We start from the raw sequence: 12,191 nt of genomic DNA on the forward strand, positions 1-12,191 counted from the left end.
GGAGAACGTTGTATTAGGAAAAGTAGAAGCACGGAAATGGAACGAGGAAGCAAGAGTTCCCTTTAAATGATAGTTTCTAATGGAAAAGACAAGATTTATTTTTACTGAACCGCGTCAAGAACAAATCTAAAAAAACCCATTTATACAGCCTTCAGTATAAGAAGAAAAAAAAACTTTGAAAAAGCGTAATTACAATTTCGTATTTTATCAAAACATTGTAATTAGTCTTGACAGAATATGTGTCAAAACAACTGAAACCAGCTTTGTTTTGAAGGAAAATAAAGAAGTAAATGATAGAAATATTAAATATTAAAAACAGCAGAGGAAAAAGACTTTAAAAACATTAAAGAAAAGATTTTTTCTCTCTCTAAAGCTGGATAGAAATGTTTTCCGCCGAAAAGTTTAAGAATGCGGAAAATAATTCAACGCGCCGAAAACTCAAATTAACTTCAACCCAGCTTCAAACTGCTGTACTATATCACGTGACTCTCCTGTCACGCCATTCCAATCCTAATAACTCTTATTCACCATTCAAATCTCACCGTCCCATTCAAGTATACTCAAAGATCACAACATATTTACACAGTATGAGGATTAAGTGAGATGGAGAGATCGATAAATAAAGTTTAAGGTTCGATAAAGCAAGCCATTAGAAACTGCAGTGGTTGTTCAGTGTTGTTGAGCGTCGGCCCATTGGATCACGTGACCCAGATAGGTTCGCTGTGTTATTTCTTTGGAGTGACACGAGGCACTGCCAGTCAATGTCGACCGCGCGCGGCCAGTTCTTTTTAATAACGACCAATTGTGAGTCTTTCAAACTCCCATACAAACACATTAACACTGAAACAATTAACATTGCACTTGGTCTTGTTGGTGTGACGAATATTGTAAAATGTGGTGGAGAAACGACGAGGTAATCTGTATTTTTTGTTGTACTTTAGGAGCTGTAAAGGCCATATGGAGGCGGCTATCACCAATCGTGTTTCTTCTCATAGTGGTATGCTCTCTGCTCAGCCGAATATCGCCGTCACTTCACCCTTTACAGGCCTTCAGCAATCCCAGGACAAATTGCCACCGGCTTATGAAGAAGCTCATTTAGCTGTACAAAGTCTTGACTCGGAGAAAAATGCCATTTATAGACATCCCTTGTTCCCGTTACTAGCCATGTTGCTTGAGAAGTGCGAGATTGCAACTCAAACCAGTGAATGTCCGACTTCGGTTACCTTTGACAACGACATAAAGAATTATATTATACAGCACAACAGAGACGGGAAACCTTTCTTTACTGATGACCAAGAGCTGGACAATTTGGTAAGCCATTTTAGAGTATATATAGGCATATTCGTTGTTGTATTTCTCAGACTTGTGTCGAAGAAGAGGTGAAAAAGCATACAAGACCTGCTAGTCTGATGGTTGGGTATGATTTTTGTAACCTTGTTTGTTGTTTGCTGTTGTGGTTTCAAGAAAATCGTGGCTTAAAAGCCGCATCAATCAGTTCTGATTCTTAAATCCTTTCAGTCCTATCACTTTTGTTAAGTTTTTCTTAACGGTAAATAGCGCCAATTCGAGTTTTAATGAACGTATAGTGATAGAGAGTCTGGGATTCGTTGTCTTTTATGCCCTCACATTTGGCGTGAAAAAAAAGATCTCTAATCTTGATGACATTGTACATCAACTGCAATCAATATACTGCTATTATACGAGATGTAGAAACATCACGAGAATTTTAAATCGGATTCCAAAATTTATGTTTTTTTAACAAGTCATGACACGAATCCTTTTCATGTTGTTCTAAACTGTTGCTCAGCTTTTCCATCTACATTAGTCTCCGATTTTTAGAATAATATCATCTTTATGTAGTTTTGAATTTAGCCAACAATTTAGCACCACAATATTTAAAAAAATAGATTTATAACTCCACCAAAATGTTTCTTTTCAAATTATTCTTCATGATTTATAGAAATATATATTCAAGTTTCTGTTTAGAAAAATTAATATAAGGTAAAAATAACCCCAATATATGTAGCCACCATTATAAGATCTATAATTAAAAAATATACCATTATTATAATCAACAGGTGAATTGAGACCCTATAATTTCTCATAATGTAGGTTTTGTTTATCAATTCCATTTTGTTTTTGAAAAATATTTTGAATACTAACTTTTGGTTACCGAGTGTTTCAAAAAATTCAACCTCAAAGAAGCTATATTCTTAAAATAGAGTTAATTCTAAACATTATGAGTCTTTTTAAGGATCAATTCATTTTTTATCTTTCTTACAGCTGGTCACACAATCAGACCTATTTCTAATTACTAGCTTTTTGGGCAAGAAGGCAAAGATCTTTTTCTCCTAATGAGCAAAAATTAATTATTATTTTGAACAAAGCCATTAATATTTCATGCTGGCTCAAGCAATATTTTGGTGCTTGTAGCTTTTTATCTCCTAAGTATTTTAGTAGATATTCTAAGAGAAAATTTGACCTCTACAAACACTAGAATTCAAAATTTTGTATTTGTCTGTAAGCTGATAAGTTGGCGTCAGAGTTATCAGTTCAGCTTTCATATTAGATGTCGCTCATATCATTGTGACATCTATTTTGCATTCAGAAACACTGGACAAAAATAAATGGGTTGTGAAGGTAATGATGTTATTTATTTTCTGAATATATTTGATGGTATTTTGAAGTAACATATAAAACCTATCCATCAAGCTCGCTGATTAGGTAATGTGTTAATATTTGATAATCAAATTATATTTTTTCGCTTAGCAGGACATAAAACTAAGAATTGTTTTCTTTGTTTGAGCAGCTATTTTGTTTCTACTTTAAAGCTTCTATTGATGAAGGTCTGAGAAAAGCCATAAAATGTGGGAACGTTCTTTCAACTTCGAGTTTGAATCCATTCATTGTTCAAAAATTTGTACTTATTTAATAGCAATAGTATAACTTTAAATATTGTACCAAAAAACCCACTTAGAACCTACTAAACGTTATTGCTAGAATATTAGAATATTATAGCTCCAGTAATATTGTAGAAAACAATATGTCTATCCTGTTGGAATGAGAGTAGATTTAGAATAGAATTTATTTTATTAAAAAAAGTGTAACTATATATAGTCTGCATTGTATGTATAAAGAAGTTGGTCTTCTATCCAGGTGTTTATATATTGTTCTAAGAAAAGAAACCTTCGTCATTCTTAGTGGTGTTCATATTTCATCCAGATTGTAACTTCTTGATTCAAAACTGAAAACCGGATTCAGGAATAAAAGTGTAGGATTTAAAACCCCATACTATTTTTACTCTTTTTTCAATTTCAGGTCTTGCAATATATATGATGAAAAACTCTCCTATTTCAAGTGATTTGTAGAATCAATGGTTTTTGTGTTGTTCTTATTTTGAGAAAATAAATCTCTAACATATTACTATCTGAAGCTAACATAATTGATCATTATAGATGTTTTGTATCTACCACGTAATACTTTATTTTTAACCAAGCTTAAAGTTACTGTGTTCTGTGTTTTTTGAATTTACCTCGTGCTCCGCTATTATTATTTTTCAATACCCTGATAATGGAGAATTATCTCCTTAAGCTTGGTTAAGAATAAAGTATTACCTGTGGTTGATGCAAAACATCCACAATAATGAAACCTACGTAAGATAATATACTTTAAATTATAATTGATCATGAATTAAACGCAAGGGAAGAACTTGCCCCTTGCTTTTATGAATAGTGTTTAAAGAAGTCTATTATTCTATTATACAATAATTAGTTTTTGAAATGAGAATTTAAAAGAAAAGTCTGAAGTAGTGTAAGTTAGGATATCTATTTATAAAATATCACAATATGTATGCTAAATAAAATAAAAAATATCCTTTTGTTTGATGAAGGAAACATATGCCAATATAACTTATACCTTTCTTTTGTCATCCTATGTAACTCAAGAGCAGAACAGATTTTGAACTAATAATTCATGCAAAAATATCTTTAGACGTCTAGAAATTATTTATTTACAAATCTTTTTTCTGCTAGATGTAAAAGTTAAAAAATCTTTTGTCAAGGATATTTACAGTGCTTGATTTGTTTAAAAAGTGACTGATATCCTTCCTTTGGTTTATGATAACCTGATAATAATTATAATGATATACCAAAACATTTTCCTCTATTTTGTTTTTAGTATGCTTTTTATTTTGTCCAATCATTAGTAATCAGGTCTTTATCTAGTGTGAGACAACATATTACTGTTAAAGGAATTGAAAGAATAACTTATATGCTTTCTCCAGATGACATATGCTTTATTTATATCTTTATGAGCCTATAGTCTGTAAACAGCTTTCTCCATTGGTTTTATGCTTGTTTTCACGTTTTCTTACCATTTAGACAAATTTAGTAAACCATAACATGTTCGCCATGAAGATTTGTTCATCCATAGTCATAATAAGGTTATTCTTGTGCTATGCTCCAATGAACAAATATAAACAATATTGTTTTTTCTTCAATACCTCAAAACATAACTTTAATAACATTTCTGAGCTTTTGTTTATGAGAAAATTAAAAAATGAGTAGCCAAAGGATTATCCAGCAGAGAATTTTATGAAGTAGCTAATAATGAGTGATTGTACTGGTACCTTAATTATTAGACTCTGTCTTTGAAGTTTTGTTGATGTGGTTGCATTTTATTTTTCTTGGTTTTATGATGATAGGACACATCAAGATGGTCTTTACCACCTCCATCATTATCATCTTTAACATCATTATTCTTAACTTCATCATTGTTATGACTGCAATTTCTGTGACTTGATATTTTCTTGTCACTGTGGTCTCTAACTTACTTTTTATGATAACTTACAAATTTCTCGCATGCTGATTGGTTATTTTTTATCATCAATAAGAGGACAGACAAATAAAGCTGACATCAACGAGCATGTGCTCTTTCTGTTGGTAGTTTTGATCGCTAAAAATGAGAAGTTTTTATCGTTTTTGTTATTGTAAAAAACAAATAGACATCAGTTTTTTATGTGTCTGTCCTCTTATTGACGATAAATTTCGTCATCACATTCTCAAAGTAGTATGCAGATCCACATGTATAATGATATTAATTCTTGGGTCTGAAATTACATACTTTTCGTAAAATCTGCCATATTGTTTGTCTATATAAGGCCAAACAAAACAAATAAGTGTGTTTCCTGTTACGCAACCGATTCTAATTTTCTTGAAGACTTTTGCTGACCCTAATATTTTTTTCATTCCCAAATGTACCACAGGGTTCCCAGTAAGCTCATTTCCACTGTTGTATCAGTAAAAAAAATCCAACCTACTATCTAATCATGTGATTTTTTTTTGGAAATTCTACCAATGATATTTTTTGTCAGTAGTGTCTATTGTTCCACTGACAAATGAAGCGCTTCGATAATATAATATAAATTGCTAAAATGAAAAAATTATAACATCTACAGACATCACACAAGATGACCAAGATGTGAGCCTCCTACAAAAATCAACATGAGAGTTGGGAGTTGTGTGCTTAGAACATTAAATGTAGTGGTAGTTAGTGTGGAGTGTTATATACCTAAGCATTAGCGTTTGGCGGGAGAGACTTTGCAACCACTCAAATATCACTATGTAAAATAAAGATTTATTATTTATCTATTTTATCAGATCGTAAAGGCTATCCAAGTGTTTCGTATTCATCTGTTGGAACTTGAAAAAGTGAATGAATTATGTAAGGATTTTTGCCAGAGATATATTGCCTGTCTAAAGGGGAAAATGCAGAGTGACAACCTACTTCGAAGCCCCTTGTCAAGCTCGTATCCCACACAGATTCCTAGTGGTATTTCCCAGGCATTCCAGCAACTTCCAACAACGTCTCCACCTCAACACATATTTCTACAACAGCCGCAGCAGCAGCAGCAACAGCCACAGACGCCACAACTAACAGACCAACAAGTTACTTTCTTCACAACTTCTGGTACCCCCTGTTCTGTAGCCATAGCAACACCACCAAGTGGTAGCGTTATAAGCCAACCTGTTCAACAAGTTGCCAGCACAGCATACATCCAGCAACAACCAACTCAGCCCATTGCCGTCTCCTCTACTCCTACCCCACCATCACCTGTCTCTCAAACTGGACAAACATTTGTGTTAACGCAGTTGCCTTCGACAGAAACTCCATACAGCATGTGCTCCACAGCAACAACACCTGTAACTACCTCACCTACCACTCCGACAAGCTCCATCAGTGCTGGATCCCCATTAGAGATCACTGTGCCGACTCCAATTCCACTCCCAAGTCTTGATCTTGACTCTCCTACTGAAACAACTGAGAGAAAAAAGACAAAAAGAGGAGTTCTACCCAAACAGGCAACAAATATCATGAAACAATGGCTCTTCTCACATTTAATGGTAAGTTATTTTATGATCTAGTCCTTGAAATTTCCTTCAAATTTGGTCATTACCCTGAAACAATGGCCATACATGATGACTAGCTATGTTGCACTAGTCAACATGTGACCAGTCAATGTACTTGCCGTAGGGACTGTTTATTTTTTACTGGGGAGGGGAGGAGGTAGGATTTGAAGAGGTCATTAAAAAATAAGGTTTCAAGAGGGGGGGGGGGGGGGGGCAGTCACAGAATCAGATTAGCACTGCACTTTTATGATAAACAAAGATGGAAAACAAGGAAGGGTCCAATTCATAAAAAATATATAATATATGTATATTTATATATTCATGTATGAGTTACTAAGTCAATCCCACTGTCCCTCTAACCCCTGATAAAAAGGGAACAGTTCCATAATGATATCTGGCCAGATGCTGTCCATTGACGGCTATTAGTTTTAGCCCTGGAACATACAATAAAGTAAAGGTTCATAAGTAGTGTAAATCTATCAAGTTATGGATGCATGCGGGAGGTTGCTGAGCATGAAAGAAGCATAATGAGTCACACAAGGCGATAGCCAAGTGCTACTCTAGCTAGTGTTTAAAGAACCTCCCAAATGCAAGTGCATCCATAACTCGATAGTTGCATGTTACTTATGAACCATTTCTTTTATGACATAGCAAAAGCAGAAAAAGTCTTCGTTAATCGAGAAAAATTCAAAATTTTTTTCTAATGAAGTATGCGTTACATAGCGCGTGCTACTCAATTGAGGACAGCATGCACCATCGGTTTTTGGATGCATGCTTTCGCACGCTAATTAACCAATCAGAGCGCACTTTATACTGTGGCTATGTTATAAAAAACGATTTCATATCACCATTAAAAAATTACTCTTGACTTAGGAGACTGAGCAATCACTTCATGCATGTTTGACGTAAAATAATTGGTTACATTTTTTGTTGCCCTTAATATTTATCTTGGTCTCTATAGCATCCTTACCCTACAGAAGATGAAAAAAGAAGCATTTCATTACAGACCAACTTGACTATTCTTCAAGTCAATAACTGGTGAGTGAAGACTGGAAATTCTAGAGTTTCCTGCTATTTCCATAAACATGTGAACTCAGTAGCTGTGAGCTGCACGCTGAAATTTGTTTTTGCTGCTGTCAATCAAAACTAATCAGTTGGTACGTTTCATATTTTTGACTTGCGGCAATGAAAAACCAAATTCCAATGGGCAAATTGCAACTACAGACTGTTGCATGTTTATGAAAATAGAGGTAACTTATATGATAACAATATTGTCCTTCAATAGCCCTATTTCTTGTCTAGTATATGTTGCTGTAATTCTGGTCTATGGACTCATTTGTACTGGTTAAGCCCCATTTAAGAAAGTGTAATCATGAATGGCATAGCAGTATGTAGCTCACTTACCTCTGGGGTCTTGGGTTTGATTCCTGGACTTGATCGGCACACATGAATAGAGTTTGTTAGGTCTCTCTATTGAATCAACCTCCCTCAACCAGAACATTATACATTCATTACACAAAAGACAAAAATGGTCTCCTGTGTATTTGGCTTAGCGTAATGAATGTTCTGGTTGAGTGCTAGCAACTATTAGTCACTAAATAGCTACTATCTGTTAGGATCAACTTTGTTTTTATTTCATGGTTTTTACTGCATGCACTCTAGTCTCATATTATAGAGTTGATGCTGTCAATTTCTTTTGAAGTAAGAATAAATCTTTTTTTTATAGTTGAGTGTGGTAGTGAGCAAAAAGTTGTGTATTGTTTTTATTGTTTTTAAATGGATGGTTATTAAAAGGTTTTTATGTCATCAAAATGAAAGGTTTATCAATGCAAGAAGGCGTATCTTACAACCTATGCTCGATGCGGGGAACCCAGATGCCCACAAGGCAAAGAAATCAAAAATCCAGAGTCGTCCTGCTCAAAGATTTTGGCCAGAATCTCTTGTTCAACAGTATAGGACTGTTCCAATTGCCCCCAATCACTTAGCAGGTCAAGTCATACCTAATGCAGTTGTACAGACTGTGCCAACAGGTAGCATACCAGTGCAGACGCTAGTTAACTCTGGTGGTATTATCCCTGGGGCTGTGCAATTACCTCCAAATTTCACCCTACAACAGGGAAATATTGTAATTGTAACCTTACCTCCAAGTGCAAGTACAATTTATACTGTTACCAACTCCACAAGCACCCAGTCGGCACAAACAACAAACACATCATCTACTGCCACAACCCATGTTGAAACTACCTCGACAGAAAACCTTGTTCCTATACTGAGTACTATACAACAAGAGAGTCCTGCCGTCCATGGTTCTCCATTGCCAACTATGGTACACAACGGAATTGTTTCAAGAGGAGAGTACCAAATCGTTGGTTCACCTCATGCAATAACCGCAGGATCAACGCCAACATCTGGGGATACCATTGTGCACACTTTATCTATGGAGAGTAGTGAGGTAGCCTCAAGAATGGGGAATTGATTGCCATAGTAATTTATGGTTTTAGTGAGAGTTTTTTAGACCTGTTAACTTAAAAAGTAATGTCCTTGGAAATTCTTTGCTTAGTTCCAAAAAATCTCCGTTTATTTAAAAGTAAAAGGGATTTTAAACTTCCAACTTCTGGATTTTCCCTATCCTACATGAAAATAATGGCAGGTCAATAATTGACAATGCCTGGCCAAAAAATGCACTTGTCTGGTCAAATGCCTCTTGGGCCAGTCAGTCCTTGACTGGTCACGTGTTGTCAGACTAGTCTGATGTAGCATGTCATAGTGTCTGGCCATTGAGCAAGTGTTTTATTTAGTCCTGCTCCAATCTTACATCTCTTCTTGGCATTTTGGGTGGAGCTGGGGGGAAGGAGTACATATAGTTATGTTATAGAACTATTCGGTATAACTGAATCACGTTCTCATTACCTCTTCTTAGGATTACTTTTAAACTTTTTTAACAAGTTTAATTTTTATTCTTTGTGCCTATATTGTGGCTGAATCCATATGATCTTAAAACTTTCCCCATGAAATGGCTACTTTATAAGAGGAAAAAAAAAAGATTTAACTTTTAATATTTGATCTGGTAGAAAAAAATCCATCCTGAAGATATTGGGTTGAGGTAGCTTTGAAGTAGGAACAGATTAGAAATGTTTTTGGAATTATATATAGGAAAGCTTTGATTAATCTTAAGTTATATACTGTAAAAGACATTTTGCTATTAATGTGTTGGTCTGAAATATGCTGATTTCCATACCCTTTTCTGCCACACCATGAAGAGAGAGACTGGGCTAACTATTTCCTAAGTTTTCTATATTTCATCCCTCCAAACCATTCCCTTGAGGGGTATGGTTATATTTTACACCTTAATATTCCCATAATTAATAACATTATTAGTTGGTGTTAAAAAAAACATGAAGTAAAGTTTAAGTTTTTACAGTTTACAGGGCTGAAGATAACGACCAGTTATCAGACAATGTCCAGCCCAAGTAATTGGAACTTGTCTGGTCAAATGTTTGCCCTGGCTGTCGTTTTGACCAGTAACGTTGAGCCAAGCCACAAACGAGGTATGACCGAGCTCAAACTAATTTGGCCTGTGAACATGGCTGACAACTGACCCGTCGTTATTGTAAGCCCTGGTTTAGCAGTAATTTATAAGCGACTTTGATAGTACGTGAGATGGTATAATTGTAAAGGAGTCGCAATGTGTAGAGTATGTATTGAGGTGTATAAATCATTGGGGTTAATTAGTCATGATATTGACCCCTCTACCAGTCGATAACAGTAGTAGAGGTTGGCAATGTCTAGACTATCATGTGATATAAGAAGCTGTACATGTATGAGTAGATATATCAAATATATCTACATGTTGTATATAAATATATATATCAGGCATTATGCATGCTATTAATTGTTTTAAATTAAAAGTATATCACCAGACATTATTTTGAGATAGTAAATTTCATTTTATCGTTGTTTTTATAGATGAAAAATTTTTAATGATTCAAATAAATTAATCACTGTTTATGTTCATCAGAGTTTTTTGTTTTACGTTGATTTTTATTGATTTTTATTTCTTTATTAAATGAACTTGAAAATGAAATCGATGACGTATCTTAATCATAGCGCCTGCCAGATTTTTGGTCTGCGGGTGTCCCACCAAACCGCTGACCAAAAAGCTCTAACATTAAAGAAAAAGAAAGATAATAGATCATTGCGATGTCGAGTTCATCTCATTTGGGGTCAAAAAAGCAAAAACAAAAAAGCACGGCGTATGTGACGGCACGAGTTCAAACCTGCTAGTGCGAGAGTCCTCGATTTTTATAGTTTTCAAAAAGCTCTAACAAAAAAAAAGAAAGATAATAGATCATTGCGATGTCGAGTTCATCTCATTTGGGGTCAAAAAAACAAAAAAGCACGGCGTATGTGACGGCACGAGTTCAAACTTGCTAGTGCGAGAGCCCTCGATTTTTATAGTTTTCATAATGTCATCTTGTTTAACTTATCCGTACCTGTTCACGTACAGTGACATTGCAGGCTTGCTCTTGTCGCGCAGTATCTATTATTGTGTGTTTATTCTTCGTTCTTGATGTTTTTTTAGTTCTGAGTATTTTTTATTTTTGGTCACCTGAGAAATACGAAAAATAAACAATCCAGACTTAGACGAGAAAGACCAGTTTCGCTGACGCATAACCGGACTAGATGATAAAACAGAGCTATGATATCTCACCTAATGTTAAGGCTCAGATTAGGAATACACAAATGAAGAGAATAGGTGGAAATACCTGTCTGAGTCGAAAACCATCTCAAGTCCGGCCCATTTGTTTTCTGTCTAACTTGATTTTAATGCGTAGCGAAGGACTAGGAGTTTCGATGGATGTCTGTCAAAGTGTTCCGATGTCAGGAAAAAGTTTCTAAGGGTACGCAGTATGGAGTAACATGGAAACCTCTTGACGTACACCAAAATCTACTTTCTCGCGATGATAAACTGTATTATTTTCTGAAAACTACTTGAGAAATCCTGGATTGTACTGACTTAATTAATGAATTTAAGTTTTGCGATTTTTTTGCGCAATAAACCTATTGTCTTATCATAGCTATTTTTTCCGTGCAGTAGATCTTTTGTTCTTGTAATACGAGATTTAATTCAGGCGTTGCATGCGATCCTACCAGGAATGACGTCATCACAAGTCTCGCAAAGAATAGTTGTGCAATTCACACGTACCTTGGAATAATAATTCAACAACGAAGGTCTTTCATCAATAGCTTGTGTATGTAGAACAAATATTTTCTTAATTCCTCACTGGGCGAGAGAATAAGTTATGTGAATTTTATCAGTACCCTAAACCACGAGATAGCAAATTCAATCTCACTTTACGAAAACATTTTTGCAATTCCCAGCGCTAGCTAAATCATGAATACATTTTTTACATGTTGGCGATTCTATTTATATAAAAGTTATCTAATTTCCAGTCAGGGCTTGAGATCTTTGACCATTGATTATTATTTTCCTGGCGTAAAAGTATGACCATGGATAGTGCGGTTAATTCTCATTTAGCCCTAGACCTGGTCCGAGACCTCCCAAGACCACCTTGTTGACCAGTTATCTGTCTGTGCCGAGGGTATGTCACGTCTGCTCCCAGCCTTTAAAAAATATTCCTATAAAATCACCAAAAAAAGTTTGTATTTAATCCCCTTCATTTAAAATATTTTTTCAATTCAAATTTCAAGCTTAATTTCAGGTTATCAGCTGAAGTAAGTAAGTAAGTAAGTATCTATTGTTACGATAAATAGAATGATATT

General features: G+C 34.9%; 1 protein-coding gene across 1 annotated transcript; it reads left to right on the forward strand.

Annotated features, from left to right (window-relative positions):
- The first annotated feature begins 810 nt into the window (after nucleotides 1-810).
- Nucleotides 811-10,421, forward strand: LOC116303468 (homeobox protein PKNOX2). Its single transcript, XM_089032126.1, has 5 exons — nucleotides 811-913; nucleotides 996-1,311; nucleotides 5,658-6,401; nucleotides 7,369-7,445; nucleotides 8,226-10,421. Exons 2-5 carry the CDS (start codon nucleotides 1,000-1,002, stop codon nucleotides 8,881-8,883), a joined length of 1,791 nt encoding a protein of 596 aa, XP_088888252.1. The 5' UTR covers nucleotides 811-913; nucleotides 996-999; the 3' UTR covers nucleotides 8,884-10,421.
- Nucleotides 10,422-12,191: the final 1,770 nt, after the last annotated feature.

The sequence above is a fragment of the Actinia tenebrosa genome, unplaced genomic scaffold (assembly GCF_029948245.1).
Source record: "Actinia tenebrosa isolate PJP-AT-01 unplaced genomic scaffold, QUT_ActTen_1.0 PGA_scaffold0__85_contigs__length_37466705, whole genome shotgun sequence".
NCBI classification, from domain to species: Eukaryota; Metazoa; Cnidaria; class Anthozoa; order Actiniaria; family Actiniidae; genus Actinia; species Actinia tenebrosa.

Bases quoted from the DNA above. Each gene is read 5' to 3' on its own strand.
- LOC116303468 (XM_089032126.1), top strand. From the start codon at position 1,000: ATGCTCTCTGCTCAGCCGAATATCGCCGTCACTTCACCCTTTACAGGC. The intron at 1,312-5,657 runs GTAAGCCATTTT...CTATTTTATCAG, and splicing joins ACCAAGAGCTGGACAATTTG to ATCGTAAAGGCTATCCAAGT. The intron at 7,446-8,225 runs GTGAGTGAAGAC...TCAAAATGAAAG, and splicing joins ATTCTTCAAGTCAATAACTG to GTTTATCAATGCAAGAAGGC.